Genomic DNA, 23,623 nt, shown 5'->3' with positions numbered 1-23,623 from the left:
AAAAATCGACTTTCTGGGACTCCCAGAAAATCGATTTTAAAAACAAATTTTTTTTCGAGATGACACTAAATCTCGACATTTCATGCAATTCTAAAATCTTTGGCATCAAATTTTTTTTTTCGATTTCGTAAATTTCATATACTCCCCCTTAAGTCTAGTCTTGTGTAAATATTTTATTGAGTAACCAGCGCTACGGGGCATGCAACGCCCCTAACTTTATCTCAAGAGAATTCAGGTCGCAGTTCTAATCTTTCAAAATCATGAACATGATTTCTACTATCAATTCTAAGCCTTAGAACCTTCATGCATTCTGCAAAATCAAGATTTTTTTTTGCTCATCATAACCCCTCTATGATTCCATGAATCAGCGGAATATATCTACTGGAACTGGTTTCGTACCGTTAGAAACATTGCAGCACAACAAAACCTGTTTAATATTCATTGCTTAAATTAGCCCGTTCATGATTTACCGGAGGCACTCCCTTGCCGAACCGTTGTGACCCGGCGGCAGATACAAGCGCCGCTCATCGATCATCATCCTTCAGGAGTGTAAATTTGATTAGTCCTCGTGGAACCAAAAATTAATAAAACATAACCAACGAAAGAGATTACTTACAGCTTCCTCGCAGGATAATTCCCGAGCGGTAGTAGTAAATATGCACATCCCGCGGCCGCCCGTCCGTCCGTCCGTTATTTGCCCAATGACACACGTCACACCACTGTCCTGGTCCTATGGAGGACGGCAGGAAAAATGCCAATTATGAATAAAATAAGGATTAATTTTTTAATATAATTTACGGTCGCCTCCTACGGCTGACGACTTCCGGCGATCTCCAGCGTGGCCAACAAACGGTCCGACACGTGCCACTATTTATGAGCCAACAAAGGGTCCTCGTTGAGTGGCACCTTAATTTCGGCGTGATTGTTGTGTTAAACGGATATTATCTACAGAAGAATAACACAACCGTCAGCACCGGCTGTGAATTTTGATCGAACTTGCACCAAGCAAGGCCTACTAGACTAGACTCCTACGGTGGTCGGAGGATCGTTAGCAGCACCCACGATTGCGATGGCCCAAAGCCCAGGAGAGCCTCGAATGATACGACGGCCGTTTTATAACCACCCTCCAGGGGAACAATCGGAATCAGTGCTAACAGAAGATTAATCTGTCAATCGCTTACTGACTCTGTGATTTCAAGCGTCGATTATGCACTAACCAGACCCGAACTCTGCCCTGGCAAAGTGAAATCGCAAAATACATTCCAAACCCCAAATACATTCCTGCATGAATAACTCGTTTTCACCCTCCGAATTTCGCCCGTAGGATTCTTCTCCGACTGCTGGCTTCAAACCACCATCAAACTCGATTGATGTCGAACATAAGTCTCCCGTATCGTATTTCCATTAAATACTGTTTAGCCTAACAAACATCGTCGTTGTGTTTTTCGTGCCGATCCGAACCCCGAACCCCTCCCGCCGCAAAACTCCCATAATCATAATCGCATTTCGGCTCTTCCGCCAGTCCCGAAAAAAGGGAAAACTTCAGGCACGGCCACGAGGGGTGATCCGACGGTGACACGGGAAGGAAACTCAATGTTCACTTCAATTATTTATTGGCTGCTGTCAGGCCCCAGCCGCCTTTCCGGGGAACAAAGAAAGGAAGCTGGACGGGAAAATTAATGCTAGTGTTTTTCTCGCCTTGGTTTTCGTCGTTCAGTTATATATTTCGGCTTGGGAAGTAGCCTCAGTAGTCCCACTCTCCCCACTTGTGCTGCCGAACACCAAGACAAAGATCAATGACGCGTACTCAATAAGGAAATTCAATTTCTTCACCAACTTCCGGTGGTGGGGGGGCCAGTAACTTGTTTGCAGTAACTAAGTAGGACCCGGAGACCAACGAGACCAAGGTTCGATAGTGATAGTTTGGGACGGAGAGAGGGATGCAAAGGTTACTGACTGTCAGAGGGGCTAATTTTGGCCATCTAACTAATTCCGGCCTTCAGGTACATCGGAACAAATGAGTAAATCTAGTCAAATGTGAAGGTTCGACGGCACAACTTAAATGAGCACTGGAAATGAAAAGTTTTGATCTGATTCTTCGAGGAATTCGATGAAAAGAATCTCTAGTGGTGTAATGAAGCCATTTTCACCAACTAGTGCAAATCTTTGCATTGGAACAGATTTAACGGTGCACTGATGAGTCGAAGACGAAATGTGAAATTAAAAACCCTTCTTAAGCCACCTAGTGGTGTGATAATGCCTTTCTCTTTCTTTAAAGCAATCTAATGATTTTTTTTAGCATTTTATAAAATAATTTTGGCTTATTTTTGACCCCAATTAATTCAGGTTGATTCGAGTAATTCACGAAAGCATGCTTCAGTATTTCTGGCCACATATTTGGCATCGTTTTTCCAATCAAGCGCTTGGCATTTGCGTTGCCTATTTAATTGAGAAGAGTGATGCTAATCTAAAAACCCTTCTTAGTCCAATGAGTGGTATTTTCATAGATTTAGAAAAATTTCTATATGGGGGAGTACATGAAATTTCTGAAATCGAAAAAATTTTGTTGATACCAAAGGTTCAGAACTGCATGAAACGTCGAGATTTAAGGAGTGTATCGAAAATAAGCTATCCACATACATTTGTGTTGTACGCATGTATTTGTGATGGCTTTTTATGCTCATCGCAGTATACTGTGCGTTTGGCTGTCAGCTTTCGTTTGTTTACTTGTTTGTGCGGTTGAAATTCTGCGTTTTCTAAATGTCGCGCATTGGAAAGGAAGTGATAATTAAGGTTCTGGACCCATGGCTAAGTGAGAAAGGGTATTACTTTGCGAAAATTGGTGAATCGGTTTGGAATTCATCATACCAGTGTTAAAACCATCATTAATGGGTTTGGGGAACACTATTCTTTGGATGAGCTACCAGGAAGAGACAGAAAACCCGGTTCTTCCGACCCGAAGCTGGACCAGAAAGCTCTAATCATGAAGAACAAATCAATGTCAATATGTGATTTGGCCAAAAGAGGCAAATTCACCTGAAGACCTATAAGAAGCAGAAAATCTCGAAACAAAGTGTAGAACAGAAGAAGCGAACAGCAACAAGGGCCCGGAAATTGTATTCGCGTGTTTTTTGCAGTGTCCGGATGCATGCGTTTTGAAGGACGATTAGACTTATTTAAAGGAGGTCCACAATACTTTACTATCGTCGTTGGGGAGGATGTGAATGATGCGGACAGGTCGATTCAAGTGGAGAAATTCGGTCTAAAGGTACTGGTATGGCAAGCAATATGTTCCTGTGGTTTGAAGTCAACCATTTTTTACACTACCGGAACTATAAATGCAGAAATCTATCGATCTGAGTATCTCCAGAAGAGATTGCTGCCTTTATATAAAAAGCATAGTACACCTCCACTGTCTTGGTCGGATTTAGCGTCGGCCCACTTTGCCAAAACCACTCTCAATAGGCTTGCGGAAAAGGGTATTAATTGCGTTGAGAAAAATATCAATCCACCAAATTGCCCTCAACTTAGACCCATCGCACGTTACTGGGCAATCGTGGAGAGGGTCTTCAAGAAGACTGCTAAAACAGCTGAGGACATGCAGAAGTTCAAAAAAATTTGGGCTTAAGCGTCCAAAAAATGCGATGCAACACTTGTCCGGAACTTGATCAAGAGCGTTCGATCAAAAGTTCGAAAATTCGTGAAGGAATAACTTAAATTTCATCCGGTTTTCATTATGCTCAAGTTTAACCTCGTACAATAAAGGATCAATTTTTAGTTTAAACGATAAATTTAAAATATCGTTTTTCATCATAATTTGAAAGAAAAAATTGTAGATAGACATTTTCGGATCTGGATGCCCTTTTCGAGGGCCTTTTAAAAAAAATCAAGACCTTTCATTTACATCTTAGTTTGTAAAAATCGATTAAGAAATTTCCGAGAAAATTCATAAATTTGCACATATTTCCTTGTAATTCCGGAACCGGAAGTCCGATCCAAATGAAACTCAGAAAAATTGTATGAGGCCATAATACCTTCCATTTGAATCTAAGTTTGTGAAAACCGGTTCAGTCAGGAAGTCAGAAAGGGCGACATCAGGGAAATACGGCGGTTGGGGTTAGACTTCCCATTTCAGCGTTTCCATGTACTTTTTGACCACTTTTGCGACGTGTTGGAGGATGACTTTGTCATGTCGCTCTTGATATTGTGGCCGCTTTTCTTTTAGCGCGCGACTAAGGTGCATCAGTTGCGTTCGGTAGCGATCTCCTGTGGTGGTTTCACCCGGTTTTAAGAGCTCGCAGTAAATCACACCGAGCTGATCCCACCAAATACAAATCATAACCTTGGCACCGCGAATATTCAGTTTTGCCTTCAACGAAGTAGCATGCCCGGGCTTTCCCCATGATTTTCTGCGTTTAGGATTATCGTATCGAACCCACTTTTCATCACCGGTTACGATTCGATGTAAAAACCCCTTACGATTTTGTCTTTGAAGCAGTTGCTCACATACAAATAGACGGCGCTCGATGTCCCTCGGTTTCAACTCGTATGGCACCCTGTTTCCTTCCTTCTGAATCATGCCCAGGGCCTTGAGACGCTTTGAAATGGCTTGCTGACTCACTCCCTATGGTTCGGCAAGCTCTTCTTGGGTTTGGCACGAATCTTCATCAAGCAATGCTTCTAGTTGTTCATCTTTGAAGGTTTTTTCTCTTCCACCACCATGTTTGTCTTCGACATAGAAATCCCCATTTTTAAAACGTTGAAACCACTCCCGACACGTTCTATTACTCAGAGCAGCATCACTGTAAGTTTCTGAGAGCATTCGATGCACTTCAGCTGCACTTTTTTTCGAAATGTAACAGGAAAGTAAAACTTCCCGCAAATGGCGAGAATTGGGCACATAAACAGAGACTGTACACACTCACTTTAAAGGCATTATCATTCTATGTATTCTGCCTCAGCCGGTACAGCCACCTACCGGAAAACGGCGGTAGCAAAGTTGTATACCTGATATTTTCGGTACTATAGCCAAAGTCGATTAATTTAGGTATCAATCAGTCAGTTTGTTAAATTATAATAATTTTTAGCCCAGTTTCCAATAGTTTTTCCGCTTTTTGCATCGTCATTTTAAATCACGGTTTTGATTTGTTTTTACATTCAACCTCTTATAATCTCGGAACCGGAAGTCGGATCCGGAGAAAATTGAAAGGGAGTCTCGGTTTGAAGTATTTGGCCACTATTTTCGGTATTTCTGGAACCGGAAGCTGAGGAGATCGAAAATTTTCAAACTTTGACCACCGGGTGGTACCACTTATCCATATTCGATTTAGTTCAAATTTTGTATTTGGTTGTTTTTGTTTTTTTATTGAGGTTCCTAATCATTTTTGCATTACCACTCTTCTTATTGGCACCCTATTGTACAGCCTTTCTGCATTAGGAAACATGTCATTTAAATGTTTGATAATTTCACTTTTATTTACTTTTCGCCTTCGACCAATCAGTGCGTTGCAGTTCATGTATAAACAGTATAAACTGCTAAGAAGGCGCGAAGTTGATCTCTTCTGAGAGTGACACTTTGTACAATTCCAACCAGGTTGAAATGTCCAATCTGATGTCTCCAATGCTGATTGTGATCATTCTGGCTTTTGTCGTTAGAAAAGAACCGTAAAATAAGCAATGCACTTTTTTCTTTGTTTTTTTTTCCAGCTTGGTTTATTTGAGAAAACTAACTGAATCGTTTGTCGTCTGTGACATTAGAATAGACACTTCAAGGTTGTATCTCTGAAGGACAAAAAGAGCTTTGTGGTGCTAGTGTATTCAGGGATTTATATGAGGTGTTCAAAATAGGTTATACTTGAACTGCTATGCTATGACGAATCATAGACGAAACGGAGAAAAGAAAAATTGGATTGCTATTCTTTTTATTCTATCTGCAATACATCCATGTAAAAACGAAAAAAAAAATTATTATACGAGGTATCAATCTTTCGTCTGGATTGAACCGCATTCAAACAGGCATCGACCTGAACGCCACATTTGATAAGGTGAACCAGGACACTAAAATCGCAAAATAATTTAACGTTCCGGACTTTAAACCATGGACAATATTTAGCACTGGTTACGATTAGATCTGTGCGCCATCGATAGAAATTATTGTTATCGGTGTCGCTGGATGACGAACAGTGGCGGCATTGTAGGCAGTTTTGGTTGTGCGGAATTCGATTTCCGTGTCGTGCTGTGGAAACATTAGTGCAATTTAGTTATTTATGACAATTGAATGAAAAAAAAAATGAAAAATTATCCCCGGAGGCGCAACCCAGCAAACCAAACCACTGTCACTCATGGAACAGCTTTGACATTGAACCACCCTGGCATCAACGCACCCAAGCAGGCTGCGATAACACAAAACACGAGCGAAATCGATTTTCTTTTCCAGATGTAATCCAGATCCCCTAAATTCGAATTCCAAAAAAAAAAGTGTGGCAAGCCATTTGCAGCTATGGTTGAAAAAGTTGACGTTTTGTTAAAACCGGAACTATAAACCAGGAAACATACCCCGAAGATTGTTTAAAGAGTGAGTAAAGTCTGTTTTGCTTATTGTCATTTCTGAAACCGAAAAGTAAACAACGTAGTGGTGAAATATTGATGAAAGTCAATCGCAAATTTTGTCTGCTGTAAGTTGTTCCAGTGCAGCTCAATGGCAGAGCATTTCAACTGTTCTTTGTGCGGTGCTGCGATCATCTTTCCTATAACAACAATAATCAGGTGATCTTAAAATCATTTAGATTTGGAAATCTCTTCAGATTTATTGAAAACGGGACCTGCCTTGACATTGGAACACCATATTAGTTTGAATATAATACCTTTTTTTTTTGAAAAAAATCTTGTGTGGAACAAGCTTCAAGCAACACTTCGCAAGTACTTAGTTATTTAAATAAACAAAAAAAATCAAGCAAGACCTTGCTTTGTACTTTAATCGTTATTATCATTATCATCTTCGTCTTCAAGGTAATGAAACAATAACAGTTTTCAGTTCCTCGACACTGATAAACACTCCATTGTTACCGATAATCCATATCGGCTAGATTATCAAATCGAGAGCATTTCCCCAAACCTTAGGGGATACCAGTTACGTAATTACGACCACCTCATAAGTGCTCAATTATCGAACGGCTCAAAGCTTTTATTGACGTTGTTTCCAGGCTCGCTAATCGTTTATTGTTGGATTATTTTCCCCATGTGATATCTAATCTGTGGCAGGTGGGTTCCGGCCGGTGTTATCCCGTATAAATACGGTACGCAGGGTAAGCTTCGTTACAGTTCAACTTTCAGCCACTCAAACAAGACGATCCAAACAGCCAAGATGTTCAAGTTCCTACTCGTTGCCGCTCTGGTGCCAGCCATGGCTTTGGCCAATGTAAGCTTCACTGCATGTAAGTATTGAATTTGTCTTCCTCCACTAAAACCAAACTAACTTTCGACCCAATCTAAAGGTGCCAACGGTGCTCCCACGCCCACGTCCCTAATCGTCAACGATTGCTCCGGTGATTCATGCGTCCTGACGGCCGGTCAACCCGTGAATGCCTTGGCCTCTGGAATCTTAAGCCCCGCCAATAGTGCCACCGCAGAAGCCTACATCACCGTCCGTCTCGGTGGATTGGATGTCGGTTTTGAGATCCCGGAAACCCTGGAGGATGCTTGTGCCGTCGGTATCGAGGGTGGCTGTCCACTGACTGCCGGAAGCCCCTTCAACTACGCATTGAACATTGAGTCACTGGATGTACCGGCCGCTGGAACCACCGTATCGATCGAGGTCGGTCTGACCGGGGATGGCGGTGTCGCTCTCGGATGTCTGATGTTCAACGCCCAAATCAACTGAAAGATGATGCTGTCGAATGTGTTTGTGGAATAAATCCGCGCTTAACTAACGTTTACGACTTGCGTTGATATGGCTCAAAAACAGAGATTCGAAATTCATATAACGTTTCGAGTGGGACGAAAACTTCACCATTAAATTGGACTGTAAAGGCATTTTATTTTGCTCTGGAAACGTTGCCCGAATTAAGTAAAATTGTCACACCTAAACGCTCTCAGTTTTCATAGCTGTCCAATTGTACTGTGTACATTATTGTCCCGACTGTCGGTTTCGATAATCACTGTCAGGAAAATCAGTGACAACTTACAATCACTCGAAGAGAGCCTGCAAGAAGTTACGCTCCATTCAATATCACTGCATACGTATTTCGCCTCAACTCGCAACAAATGTTGGCAGCATCCTCTTAGATTTTAGTGTGTATGAAGTACAGTTTATTACAAGTGAATGGTGTTTGGATAATTTTGACATGTAGCCATCTGGTTGTCGTAGGTGACGAGTGTTTTACACGGAATTCTGGTGTAGTGTCCGTAGTCACATAAGAAGGTACAAGAAGATATAAACAACATGGGTTTCCGAATAAATTGTACGCTAGCGTCCGGAGGAGAGATCATGTACACGCACTTCAATAGACATGATAACATCAAGTGCAACAGGAACTGGTATGATGGACTTGGTGTTTTCATACCCCACGGAATGCACGTTGTTATTGTTTTTAGTGAATTGATTTGCTTCCAACTGCTTATAGAAGTGAATGCATACAATATTGTTTGTCTTGTTTAACTGAAGCAAAAGCAGTTGGTAAAGATCCAGATACATTTGTTACCCAAGCAAACCTTCAAGCTCTCGCATCGAAGGCTGAATTTGGCACTGTCTGAAGTCTAAAATAATTGATTTTCTTTGTAGTTTTTGTTAATTGAGTTTGCTCATTTCGACTGTATTTTGTCTCTACCCTCCGGAACGTAAGAGATTTTGTATTATCAACTGTCTGAGGTGAGATGTGAAAGCGAACTGGCGATCAAAAGTTGATGTATGAAGTGGTACGAAATTCTGTTTGTAATATGGGTTTCGACAAACCGGAAGTAGCCATTTTAAATTCTAAAATGATCTTCAACATAAATATTCATGCTGTATGGATTTTGAAGAATTTAAACACTCCAGTTGTCGCCATCTTAGATTTTCACAACCTCTTGGTTTACTACCTGGATAAAAATCCATTGCCGGTGCCAAAAAATGATTCAAGATCATGAAGTCATGAAACATTTCAGTTTCGCCTTCGTCTCATCAGTGCGTCAGCAGACTATGTTGATCTGCTAATGTCACATCACTATAAAATCTATATCAGTTCGATTTTTCCAATGCAATTTCGTGGTTCCACATTACTTTCGGCATGAGATCTGTATCCTAGCCGGTTAGTTCTAAAGTTGTTGAAAATAGAACTAATTTAATTAACAATTTAAAATCCTTAATGTTATTGGTAGAACATCTGTTTGAGTAATCAGTTCACTACAAATGTGACAACGATCTATTAGAACCTGATCATTTGTAGCAGGATTTCTCATAGAAGAAAAACTAGTTGGGCTATTAGGAAATAAAACTGGATAGAGAACATGTGAAGAGTTCGTTTTGAAGAACTCGTACTTTCTTGTTATTTTTCTGGTTACTCCACGAGAGTTGTTTGGAATTTAGAATCCCTGTCAAGAAAAATAGAACGATATCTGGTGTGTTTTTGCAAATCTTATTTGGTTTCTTTGCTCATCAACGCATTTGAAAATGGGATGACATGACGGATGTACCTGTCGTTTATTGACTAACAGGTACAGTAGAAAATATTCGTGTTTCAAAAGAGCCAGGAAGGCAGCAGAACGGTTTTGGTTAATTTTAGATATATGTACTTCTGATGATTTTAAAAAGGATTTCATTGGATGAGATTCTTCTTTTTTTGTCTGACAGGACATCCCCATCGAGCCTCAAATTTCCACTTTCACTTCCCGGTTGGAACAAAGACAGCTCAGTCCGAAATTATTTTAAATATCAGGCATAGATTGTTGTTGAAACGTGTCAATTTTTACCGTTGATATCAAACATTTTAGAAAACTACAATTTAGAATTATTTGTGTCTCAGCGTCGCCGTTCACTCAAATTTACTTGCAAGTACATTGAATATTGTGTGTAATTGGAATATTCCATGATACGAAAATCATTGAAATAAAAACAAAACAAAAGCTGATAGCGAGAGCGGCGATTTGAACCGAGAATCATTGGATCACAAAGTACGTGCGTTAATCGACTGAGCCATAGATGCACACACCTGCTTGGCTGGTAAGTGGTGCATATAAATTCATGCAGTCGTACTTGCTAGCCGAATGGAAATTACAAATGGAAACAATAAAATTCAGTCTCATCCAACATTAAGTCATTACAAATGGAATTTTCCGTCATTTAACAAACTAGGTCGAAATGAATTTCATCATATGTAAGATTAGGTCACTTGTAAAAGTCAAAATTTTTTTTGTGTGCACTATTGAAAATTTTATCATAAATTGCTAATCATATTTCCGATAGCTTGGAGCAAAAATTATGCTGCTGGGTTAGGTACAACAAAAGATATTCATGATTAAGCTCTATTTTACTCATTCTTGTACGGAGTTAGACTATTCTAGGAACCGTGAGTTTTTGTTTCGTAAACTGGGAATTTTGAAATCGGTAATCCCAATCGTTGTAACACATGGGCTGGAGCTGGAAAGTCACGGGCCTAACACATAGATGGCGTTAGTTTTATTGCAGTCACATTTTTTTCAGTAACAACTAACCTTCAAAAGACAGCTGTTAAAATTGCATGATATTCTATTCATTAGTTTGTGAGTTGTTGTGCTAAGAGTGATACTACTTTGCTACAATTCGAAACAGCAGTGCGCAAGGAATAAAGAGAATGGCGATCATTTTCCAAATTTGCTGCGAAATAATTATTGAAATTTTCACTATTTCTTGTAAGTTCAAACAGGTTTGAGCTCCGAATTTAAATTCCTTGGATGATCTTGCTCTAAATAATACTTTTGGCATTAACTATTCACTATACGACGCTGGGTGTCAATGAAAAAATGTAAAACTTGCTGCGTTACCCTTTTTTGTCATAATTTTGAAGGATAATAACTCGGTCAATTGCTGATTGACATAATTTAAGACCCAATCGATTTGGAAACACTTAACTTAAACATGCATGGCAACGTTGTTTTAGTATTTCATTAGCATAGTATTTAAAAATAGGTTTGAAACGATCTATGTTTTAACGAGCCAATCATTGCATGCCATAATGATGTCATCCGTTTGATTTCGCTCGCATGGCCGACGGCTTGGATCGTCGTTTCACTTTCAGTAGCCGTTCTGCTTCGATCGGTGTATGAAAAAGTAACGTTCCGTTCTGTTCAATGCACAGTATGATCCTTCACACAAAACGGAATCTATAATAATGCTCTGCAACAATTTTTCAGTTCAGTCGGTGACTGCCTGCGAACGAAACAGCTAGCTTGTCTAGTGAGGGGATGAAAAAATTGAAAGCAATATCTACTCGCTCGCGTGAGTAGTTGCTTTTGTACTGCGTGCGATTTGTGGATGCTATTCTCCGTCTGCTGCACACCGTGTTCGCTTGAGTATATTAAATACCAATTAACTATTGATTTTGATTCACCGTAACTCATCTGGTCATTTTAAGCTGATCATATTTATCAATTTGTGAATTGGTGTGTTCATCATCTAACCAGACCAGAGTTCCTTGCTGTCCAACAATTCCGAATAATGATGATCCGCCCCAGTTTTTGCATCATCAACCAAATGGAGGTTGAGATTTTTAACACCCATCTACCTACAACTTACAGAAGCAGAATTTCGAAAGAGATTCCAGATCAGATTCGAAAATTTCGTAGCTTTTTTAAGTCGTTGCTTATTTGACTGTTTGAAAATGTTTCAACACTCATTACCTACAACATTTCTTTACGTTTCGTCTTAGACTCGTCTGCGCAGAGCAGTTCAAATTGAACTGCCGAGTCTTGCATTAAGCAGTTCAATTTGAACTGCTCTGCACTGACGAGTCTAAGGCGAAACCTGAATAAATGTTGAAAATGGGTTTTAAAAAAACCCTAAATGACTCATTACCTTGTTATTCTGGAGCCGGAAGTCGGAACCGGATGCAATTCAAGAATTTCGTATGGGACCGTAATACCTTTCATTTGAATTTAACTCTCCTTACCAATACTGCCCATACCATAGAAGTAACAACGGGAGAATGCGAGAGAGGGTTTTTGCAAATGAACCTGATAAATACTTCGACTAATAAAAGTTTCTACGCTATTGGATTTCAAGATCAATGGTCCGCCACTAAACATCTTTCACCCTATGAAGTATGTGGACTCATCATTCTACCAGGGACCCAAACAGTAAAGTTCGGAATTGCGAAAAGATTTTGGAGCAAAATTTGATTGGAAATTGGAAGTTGCTTTAAAATTTATTACGTAACATACGGGCTAAAATGTCCCGGGTCTAACAAAGAGAGCACGATTTTTGGGTCAAAATTATTTTTCTTCATCAACGTCATCTCCATCAAGAGCAACGCTTTAACATTTCAATACCACTTTTGTAGAAAGGTTCATCTTTTGCCTCAAAGCAGGCCTCAGTTTCAACGATAATACCCTCTTCATTCGTGCGAAATTTCTTACCGGCGAGAATTTTTTTCAGGTTTGCGAACAGCCAGTAGTCGCTGGGAGCCAAATCTGGCGAATACGGTGGATGTGGGAACCATTCGAAGTTCAATTCATGTAGTTTTGCCATTGTTTTGATTGACTTGTGACACGGTGCGTTGTCTTGATGAAACCCAAATTTTTTCTTTGCCATATGCGGTCGTTTCTCTGTAATTGCAGACTTCAAACGCTCCAATAACGCTATATAATATTAACTGTTAATGGTATTTCCTGTTTCAAGATAGTCGATAAATATTACATCACGCACATCCCAAAATACCGAGGACATAACCTTTCCAACCGATTGTTTCGGGCACTTTTGACGAGATGCACAAGTTGCTGTCCACTCAGATGACGATCAGTTTTGATTCCGGAGTGAAGTGATGAATCCATGTTTCATCCATTGTCACATACGGACGCCAGAAATTCCGATTTGTTACGTTTAAACATGGCCAAACATTGCTCCGATTCATCAACACGTTCTCGTTTTTGGTCAACAGTGAGCAAACGCGGCATTCACTTTGAACAGAGATCTCTCATAGTCAAATGCTCATGTAATATAAAGCCAACACGTCATTTTGATATCTTCAAGATGTCAGCTAACTTCCTTTTTTTGATCATTCAAATCGACCTACGTTCACGTTTGAAGCTAGCAAACCAACGTTTTGTTGTTGTTTCTGATGAAGCGGAGTCTCCATAACGCATTTCAAGCCATTGCTTCGCTTGAACGGTATTTTTCCCATCAAGAAGCAGTGTAACATTAAAACACGAAATTGTTTTTGATCCATTGTTCTGAAAATAACAAAAGTAGCGTCACTCTTAGCACAATAACTCACAAACTAATGAATAGGAAATCATGAAATTTTAACAGTTTTCTTTTAATGGTTGGTATTAACTGATAAAAGGTGACTGCAATAATTTTATAACAATCAAACCTAAAAAAAATTTCTGAAGTTTGTGAGTTTTATGAAACCCCCAAAAAATAAGGTTAGACATTTCAGCAATTGATCAAATTGGTAAATTTTCACCATGATAAAACCCTAAATTTACCAGAAGGCGGTTCTAGCAAATGTTTTCTTCATTGGACAAAAGTTCGATTTCATGCTCTCCGAAATCGAGTGGTACAAATTGCTATTTCAGCAGAACTGCTACCAGGAATTACAAAAACTTTTCAATAAATGTGATTGCGTTTCCCCATTTTAATGCGGAAATCGAATGAAGATTTTCGCACTTAAAGATGTTGATGTGTAATGAAAAAGGAAAGTAAAATTTGCACGACAGGCATAGAGAGCGAAGTTGAATAAGAAAAGAAACGAAGAAGAAAAAGTTAAAACATTCATCTAGTGCTGGACCCGACGGATAGTTGCTCTGACTACATATCTGAGATTCAGCATGGATTCATGCCAAAGCGTTCAACTTCCACAAAACTTAGTAACCTACACTTGCTTCATCAAACCTTCTTTACAACCAAAACTTCAAGTAGATTATATGTACACCGATTTCTCTGCTGCGTTCGACAAAATCAATCATCACATAACGATCTCCAAGTTAAGTAGACTGGGATTTAATGGATTAGTCTTTATTTGGTTTCGATCTTATCTAACTGGTCGTGAAATGATAGTGAAAATAGGAGACTGTAAAACCTCGCCATTTGCTGTTACCTCTGGAGTTCCTCAAGGAAGTCACCTTGGACCGTTTATAATTTTATTGTATCTCAACGATCCACATTTTCCGACCAAGTATATAAAACTATCGTTCGCCGATGACTATACAATATTTCATATAATCAAATCTTCAGCTGGCTCATAGCTCCTACAGAAACAGTTGGATAATTTAACTAATTGGTTTAACATCCACAAAATGGGATTGAATGCTCCGTTTTATCGCAAAAAGTCTGTATTCAAGTTTGACTGTAATATTTCACAATCTGTTCTCGAACGCTTATCGTCTTGTGTTCTTTCTGGATTCCAAGTTAAATTTTTAGGAGCACATATAGTTTACTATCTTCAAAGTCTCTAAGCTATTAGGATTTATTTTCCGCGTTACTCAAAAAGCTCTGTATTGCGCTTTAGTTCGCACAACTCTCGAATATGCTGCTGGTATCTGGTCACCTGATTACCAAAACGATATCCAACGCATTGAAGCTATTACAATGGTTACAATTAGAAATTCGACGTCGTAATCTTCGTCTCATTAAATTTCTTTACCGTAGAAGCACAATCATTTGGATGATTGTAATCTGTTGATGCACAAGATGAGGAAGTTTTATGCCTGCTGGAGAGCACGTTGGACAGAAACTAACATTGGGCTTTTCATGGTTCCAAATAAAAAAATAAAATATGAGAAGGAAAAGAAAGACATTCAGAGCAAACCCGACAACAGCAGAAGGTGCTGTCTCAGCAAACGAAAGCTTATCAGGAAGCGATAAATAATTGAAACTGAAATTAAAAAGAGTAAATCAGATCATCAGAAGGAAAAGCTTGCCGAGCAAGAAGATGGTGAAGCAAAAAAATGTCTTCGCTGAAATCTGTTTAATTTCTTCCAAAATAACAATTGTAAGCAATTTTATTTTTATTTTAACATTTTCCGTGCGTCAGAGAGTGTAAATTAACTAAGGACATCGAAAAATGGGGTTTCTCAAAGTGACGTGTTGTATGCGGACTTATTTATTGTGCTCATATGACTAACTTATGCAGATTTTTAAATTATTTGTAAGTGCATGTTCAAGTTCTGCGGAAAGTATCACCTGTATAAAAATAGTGGTGTAATGTTTCGTTCGAATCTCTCGCGTTTGAGTTTTCGACTTCGCGCGTTTTGATTTGGAAATTTTTCGTAACAACCCTGGAATCGAAAAGTCGTCCGCCATATAAAAGTTTCTGGAAAGGGTACAATCAATCATTATGAAAGAATATAATCGTCAATTTTAATAAGATGCATCCACCATCATAAAAAACTGTCTATTTATTTAGTGAACCTAAGAATTGTTTCATTTTTTAATGTCATGGTGCTCAGTTGTATCTTGTATACAACTCTGTAATATTTATTTTAATTTTAATCACGCCAACAGAACGGAACTGTCATTCTTTACATTTTTCAAAAAATTGATTACGGTTTCACAAGGCAAAAATTTAATGTTACAAGTTGTAATTAAGCTAGCCGTTTTTCTTGGGCGAAATAAAACAGTGCCTGAACGACATATTGAACAATAATTATCTAATCACTATAGTCTTGGTCCCGGCTCATTGCTCCATTCCTGGCAATGAAGAGCCGATATTTTAGCCAAATGTGGTGCAATTGGGGGTGAAATTTATGAGCGACCGATTGCTTTTTAACGAATTATATAGCGCATCTCGCCAAAGAAAACTTTCCAGCTGGCAAGCTTCTTGGGATAGAGATGATCTGGGTCGGTGGATGCACTCAATTATTCCGAAAATATCGACAAAGGCATGGTTCAGGGGACTGGATGTGAGTAGGGATTTCATTCGTATGATGTCCAGACTCATGTCCAATCACTACACGTTAGACGCACATCTCCTTCGAATTGGACTCTCCGAGACTAATCATTGTGCTTGTGGCGAAGGTTATCGGGATATTGATCATGTCGTTTGGACATGCGTGGAGTATCATGATGTCAGATCTCAACTAATAAATTCTTTGCGTATTCAAGGTAGACTATCCAATGTCCCAGTTCGAGAAATTCTTGCTTGTCGTGACCTTTCTTACATGAAACTTCTTTATCATTTCATAAAGAAAATTGGAGTTTCAATTTAATAAAGGCCCCTTTTAAGACTTAGTTCTGATTCCAGCTGCGTCCATGAGTTCAACCAATAGCTACATTAGAATAGAAATTATGTAACGATACAAACAAACTCGAAATAGTTTATGAAATTATCAACAAAATGTCTGAAAATAACAGCTTATTTTATAATTTATAGAAGTTAATCCTTTGGTTCAAATAATATTTCCGAGTAGATTTCATAATTAATGACGAATTACCTAAGATGATATTTAAGTAATGAGAGGAATATGTTTTAATAAATTTAAATCGTTGTGACTATTTTAGAATTATATTAGGATAAGAATTTTATGTAAAAGTGATACTACGGCGAAGATTTGTAATTGTAATTAAGTGTTTTTTTTTGTGTTTCAAAAAATGATCTAGTTTTTGAATAATTGTTCACTGAATTTCACCTTAATAAGTGTTTTGACGCGAATATTTGAAGATAGCTCTACTATGCATTTCGAGGCAAGAATGCAATTTGAATGTAGTGCAATTTCGCGATCGACAGATTTTATTACCTTGCGTTTGTCAGACATCTGCGAGAAAGATTTGCAGAATACAGATATTCGGCAGTGTGACGGAAGCGTGTCAATTCATTTCGTATTCACGTTGCCCAGCTATGTCTCTGACATTACCCATCCGCCATTTTTTTTATCGTGCGATTTCACAGATTTTTCAAAATTAAAGAACCGACTATACGAGCTTGACAAGCAAAGCTTGTTGCTCTTCGGTAGTCTCGCGGGTGCTAAAAGATTTCTACTTTTCAACCAATTTTTCGTCCATTTTTGTATTTTGAACATATTGGCCGGTTCCCACGCGTGCAACGGTGGCGGCGGCGACACAGCGGTAGTGAGTACAGCTGCCGGGCATTAATTTTTTTTATCCCTCACCGGAACAAAACTCTCCCTCGCAGTATCCCGTAGTTGCCAAACCGCACGGTTTGGAAGTTAAAAGCGCTTTTAATTTCATTAATAACACGCCGCCACGTCAGTCGAAGTTAAAGGGCGCCCGTAATGGAAGCTGCTAAATCATGACTCGGCTGTGTTAAACCGGGGGGCGGCACAGGGTGTGTGTGTAAACAAACTCCTCAACTCTCCTAATGTTTCACACACCCACATATATTTTCCAAAAACGAAAAAAAAAACAGAAGAGAATTTTTCAATCTTCTATTCCCATCACCCGCGATCGCACGGCCTGCTGTGATTAATAACTTGATTGTCGACGCGCGGTTTGTCTCCCCCATTCATTCAGAGCCTGCCGAACTGCTAATGAGCCGCCTTCGCCATCTTTGATCGTCAGTCAGTCAGGCAGCCAGCAGCGATCTTCACGCGGAGAAAATAAACCTTAATTGATTCTAAATTATTTCTATTTACTTTTTTCCGGATTCCGAAAATTTGATCTTCCTCCCCGAAGTGGCGCTTCCTTTTCATGCGCCCGCCCATTTGATGTGTGTGTGATAAATATTTACTCAGGATTACCGCCATTAGTTGTGTCACAGATTTACACACCATCATGTTCTACTATTTTATTCCCGAAGCTGACTTTATGCGGTTCATAGAAAAGCGGCAGAAGCCGTTCCGAAGTGGTAACCGGAAATTTGAATTCAATTTTCTGCGCTTTGATGGGATGGGAAGGGGGCGGAGGGTCGAAAAATCGGAATCAATTTTCACAATTTTTGTTGTCGTGCGCAAAGTTTCCCCGTGGTAAGTTGTGTGGCATGCAGCGGAGTGGGGCGGGAGAATAAATTCGAATCAAATTTCAATTTCGATTACAATTTTGTTGAGTTCTTTCTCTTGGGCTTTTTCCGAAGTGGTTCAATAATTTCAGCTGCGAGCAGCTGCCGGAAGGGTGTTCCAGGGTGCGATGGACACTGACGCGATCCAAGCAAGCTTCGATATTGACTAGTTTTTCGGTTTTCTTTTTCGTTCAGAAATACCAAGGCTTGAACCCAGGCGCGCTGATATTTATTAACAAAAAAATTTCGCCATTTTTAATTTCATTTTTTTCTCTTCCTTACCCTTGACGGTCAAACGATTGCTCCTACCCAAAGTTTCTTGTTGTCCGCTCCCTTCCTGAGCGGAAAATTTGCATGCCCTTGGGCCCCCCCCACCGTTCTTATCGAACAACGATCCGCCTCCCTCTGCCAGTCGAGCCAAATGGGGGTGGCAAATTAAATTCCCCTTACGCTGATGACGGGGCTTTTTTCTTTCGGAACACGAATGGGAACCGAAATCGAATCTCGCCGATCGCCCGCCCCGGCGGCTGTCAAGTCAAGTTCGTCAGCCTGTCGAGAAGAAACCAATTTCGAAAAATCGTCGTGGAAAACGAGGAGTGTATTGTAGATTGTGAATCAGCAGCAACTCGGTGCTGTATTTGAATATGAATGGAAAGCAATTCCGTAAACTGAACAAAGTTTCGATTTTTATGTTCCGAAGATGGCGTTTCAGCGATTGGAAGGGAGGGGCGGAATAGGGAAGGCAAAGTACCTTCTTGGCAGCTTCCTTCGGAGAGTACTTTTCGTTTTCGTTGTTAGCATATAAATTAGAAATTGAAACTCAATTGATTGCTGCGGATATTTGCATGTTAGAAGAAGAAGAGGGACCGCGCCATTCAGGTTGTTATCGCCATGATGTGTTTGAAAAATTCAATTTGAAATTGGCTGATTCTGATGACTAAATGTAGAGAGTTTCGTAGCGGAAGCGGAGGAATGTTGTGTGACAGTTCAAAAACATTTGAAACGAAACTTCCTCTGATTATCTGACTTATCTGGAAAGCTCTCGCATATCTCAATTTGACACCATTTTAAATTCCACTTCCACTGCGGTGCAATTCATCACTCTGGGTAGCAAACATTTTTTCACTGATTTTCCATCAAAACACCTCACATTTCACAACGATTGCTCCGTAGAATACTCATTACCGATGCGTTTCTTTGCTGTTTTCTGCTTACTTGACGCGCCGCCACCTCTGGACACGAGGGTCTTAAGAAGGTGCCACTACCGTCCATTTCTTCCATAAATCCATCATCTTCATGACAGGTCGACGCTGACGACGCCGACGGTCGTTCATCATAGGAGGCTTAGCTGTCAGATCGGTTGTGTCTGGAACTGGGGATCGTATTGTATCGTTTTGTTTTTTCTTTTTTTTGTGTTGATTTCGGTAACGCCTGTCTCTTCAAGAGACCTTCAACGGGTTTTCAACGCCTACTACAAATGCTCCCGCACACACACGCACACTCACACCTGGTAAGCGGTGAATTTTAATTTGTGGCGCATAGCTTCCGGTCCGAGTCGCTCCGAGGGGAGCTGTCAACTACTACTGAATATGCCATTCTTAATTTTGTTTGGTTTTGCTAAAGGGACTGAAGCTATTGGGAAATCCGGAATTCGTTTATTCCAATTATTTTCTGAGTCCAGCGAAAACATTAAAGGAACTACCCAAGTAACCACCAAATCTCATATTCGCATTACATATGCATTTAATGCAGATATAAGACACTGTTGTCTTTTATATGCTTTATATGCAACTATAAAACTCACATACGACTTTTTGGTTACTTGAGTAATTAAATGTGTGTGTGTGTGTGTATGTAACGTTTTTTCTCAAATGAAAGGTCTGGTAATCCCATACAAAGTTCCGGTTCTACCGGCGCCGGAATTATGGGGTAAATTGTGCAAAAAAATGCTAAAATAAGTGCACCAACTTTTCTCAAAGATGGCTAAAACGATTTTCACCAACTAACAGTCAAATGAAAGCTCTTATGATCCTATACAAAATTCGTGAATTTTGTATGGATCTGACTTCCGGTTTCGAAGTTACGGAGTAAGATGTGCAAAAAATTTTCTCAGAAATGGCGTGACCGATTTTTACCAACTTCAATTCCAATTAATGGTCTTATGGTTCTTCACAAAACTCCTTTTTTTGTATGTTATTGGTATTACGAAGTTTTTAACTTCTTGAAGGTTAAAGGGTTTACGAAGTGTTGCTTTTTGGTAAGTTATAGGTGTTACGAAGCGTAACTTGCGTTACATTTTGTAAGTAATAGGAACTACGAAGTGTTACATGTGTTAGTTTTTTGTTTGTTAGATGTGTTACGAAGCGTTACATGCGTTACTTTTTACAAAAGCTATTACTCTTTACAAGCTATTGGTGTTACGAAACGTTAAAAGCGTCATTTTTGTAAGTAAAAGGAGTAACGAAGCGACACATGCGTTACGCTTTTGTATGTTATAGGTGTTACGTACGTTACTTATTTGTGAGTTATAGTTACTTTATTTGTAAGGTATTGGTGTTACGAAGCGTTACTTTCTTGCTAATTAGATGTGTTTCGAAGCGTTGCATGTGTTATTTTTATATAAGTTGTAGAAGTTACTTTTTTTTGTAAATAATAGGTGTTACGAAGCGTTACGGTTTTGTGATTTATAGGTGTTACGAAACGTTACATGCGTTAATTTTTAGCTCGTTAGATATGTTTCGAAGTCTTACTTTTTTGTTAGTTATTGATGCTACGAATTGTTTTATGCTTTTCAATTTTGCTAGTTAGATGTTTCGTTTAGTTTCGTTTCTTTCGGCACGTCAGTAAAGACGTAGCACTTCGGTGTGATAAGTGTATATGTAAATAGCATTAACTTTACGTCTGCTCAGCGGTTTATATTGAACCGACGCACTGATGAGCTGAAAGCGAAACGTAAAAAATGAAAATAGTTATGTGTACCTAGCACAAATCCGGTACCCACGTGGTACCAAACAACTAAATAACTAGATGTGTTACGAAGCGTTACACACATTACTTTTTGTAAGTAAGGAGTGATACGGAGCGTTACGTGCGTAACTCTTTATAAGTTATCGGTGCTTCGAGGTGTTACTTTTTGTAATGAATAGGAGTAACGAAATGTGACATGTGTAATGTTTATGGTGTTACGAAGCGTTACTTTCTTGCTCGCTAGATATTTTACGAAGCGTTACTAGTTTCGTTCGTTAGATGTGTTACGAAACGTTATATGCCTTATTTTTTGTAAGTTATTTGTGTTATGAAACGTTACATGAGCTACTTTCTTGCTAGTTCGATGTGTTATGAAGCGTTACATGCGTTACTTTTTTAATGAATCGATGTGTTACGAAGCATTGCTTTCTTGTTAGTTTTTGGTGTTACGAAGCGTTACGTTATTGCTATTGAAATGTGTTACGAACCTTTACATGTATTACTTTTTGTAAGCTACTGAGTATTACTGAGCGTTATTTGCTTTCTCTTTTGCTCGTTACATGTGTCACCGAGCGGTACATGTGCTACTTTTTGAAAGTTATTTGTGTTACGAAGCGTTAAAACGCTTATTAATTTTTATTTGGGTGCGTTACATGCCGTTCTTTTTACAAGTTTTTTTTGTGTGTTTTGAAGCGTTACTTTTTGCTAATTCGATGTGGTACGTACGAAGCGTTACATGCTTTACTTTTTCAAAGTTATTGGTGTTACTTTCATGAAAGATGTGTTAAGAAGCTTGTGTTTTTTTGTAGTTTATTAATGTAACGAAGCGTTAAATGTGTTGCTATTGGCAAGTTTACGTTACTTCTTTTAGGTGTTTTGTAAGTTATTGGTATTACGAAACGTTACATGCAATATTTTTTGACTAGGTAGATGTGTTACGAAGCGTAACATTTTTTTTTTTAGTTAGTGGTTTTGAGGAGCGTCACATTGATTACTTTTTTGCTAGTTAAACGTGTTACGAAGCGTTACAAGCGTTATTTTGTTGTAACTTATAAGTGTTATGAAGCGTTACATGTATTTTGAAGCCATTACATGAGTTTCTTTTTTTAGAAGTTATTGGGTATTTTGAAGCGTTACATGCGTTTTCTATTTACTTGTTAGATCTGTAACGCAATGTTACATTCGTTACTCTTTGTACAGTTTTGGTGTTTTGAAGTGTTACTTTTTGCTAGTCGGATGTGTTACGAAGCGTTACATGAGTTATTCGTGGAAGGTTATTGATGTTACGAAGCGTTACATACGTTACTTTTTTGTAAGTTTTAGGTGTTAAGAAGCGTTATTCATCATAGGTTATAGTTGTTACAAAGCGTTACATGCGTTAATTTTTAGCTCGTTAGATATGTTGCGGAGTTTTTTTGGTAAGTAATTGGTGTTACGAAACATTACTTTCGTGCTAAGTAAATGTGTTACGAAGCGTTGCCTGCGTTACTATATAAGTTATACGTTTACGAAGCGTTACATGCGTTACTTTTTCTAAATAAAAGAAGTTACGAAGCGTTATACGCTTCACTTTTCTGTGAACTATATGTGTTACGAAGCGTTACTTTTTTGTGAGTTATAGGTGGTACGAAGCGTTACAAGTGTTGTTATCTTACTAGTGATATGTGTTACGAAGTGTTACATGCGTTTATTTTTCTGTACGTTTTTGGTGTTCTGAAGCGTTACATGCGTTTTTTGCTAGTTAGAAGCAATACATGCGTTACTTTTTTGTATGCTATAGGTGCTACGAAGCGTTTATTTTTGTAAGTTATAGGTTTTACGAAGCGTTACATGCGTTACATTTTTGTAAGTCATAGGCGTTACGATGCGTTACTTTATTGTAAGTTTCAGACGTTACGAAGCGTTTCATACGTTAATTTTTAGTTTCTTATAGTTGTTACAAGGTGCAACATGCGTAATTCTATAAATTATTGATGTTACGAAGCGTTATATTATTGCTAAGTAGATGTGGTCTGAGGCGTTGCACGCTTTACTTTTTTAGTTAGAAGTGTTAAGAAGCGCTGTCATGTGTTACTTTTTTGTAAGTTATGGGTATTAAAAAACATTGCACGCCTAACTTTTGAAAGTTTTAGGTTTGATTTTACGTTTCGTCTTTGACTCATAAGTGCATAGTAGTTTTGAAATTGTTAGCGCGACCCTGACCGGATCAACATAAACCGCTAGGTAGACATAAAGTTAATGCTAGTTTCGACTTGCTAGTCCAAGCCAAATTACTTAGGTTAAGATGTTATGAAGCGTTATATGCGTTACGTTTTGGGTGAGTTATAAGTGTCACATGCGCTACTACTTTGTAGGTTATAGGTGTCACTAAGCGTTATATATGTTATTTTTCGGAAGTTTCTAGAGTTACGAAGCATTACATGCGGTATTTTTTTTGTATTTCATAGATATTATGAAGCGGCGTTACTGACGTTATTGTTTTGTAAGCAATAGGTGTTACATGTGTTACTTATTTGTTGGCCTATGAATATAAC

General features: G+C 38.9%; 1 protein-coding gene across 1 annotated transcript; it reads left to right on the top strand.

The window, feature by feature from the left end:
* The first annotated feature begins 7,315 nt into the window (after positions 1-7,315).
* Positions 7,316-7,934, top strand: LOC131431151 (mite group 2 allergen Lep d 2-like). The gene is made up of 2 exons (XM_058596732.1): positions 7,316-7,433; positions 7,494-7,934. Exons 1-2 carry the CDS (start codon positions 7,364-7,366, stop codon positions 7,877-7,879), a joined length of 456 nt encoding a protein of 151 aa, XP_058452715.1. The 5' UTR covers positions 7,316-7,363; the 3' UTR covers positions 7,880-7,934.
* The last annotated feature ends 15,689 nt before the right edge of the window (positions 7,935-23,623 follow it).

This window comes from Malaya genurostris, chromosome 1, assembly GCF_030247185.1.
Source record: "Malaya genurostris strain Urasoe2022 chromosome 1, Malgen_1.1, whole genome shotgun sequence".
NCBI classification, from domain to species: domain Eukaryota; kingdom Metazoa; phylum Arthropoda; class Insecta; order Diptera; family Culicidae; genus Malaya; species Malaya genurostris.
Note: the sequence above shows the minus strand (reverse complement) of the source record. Positions and strands in the feature narration are given on the sequence as shown.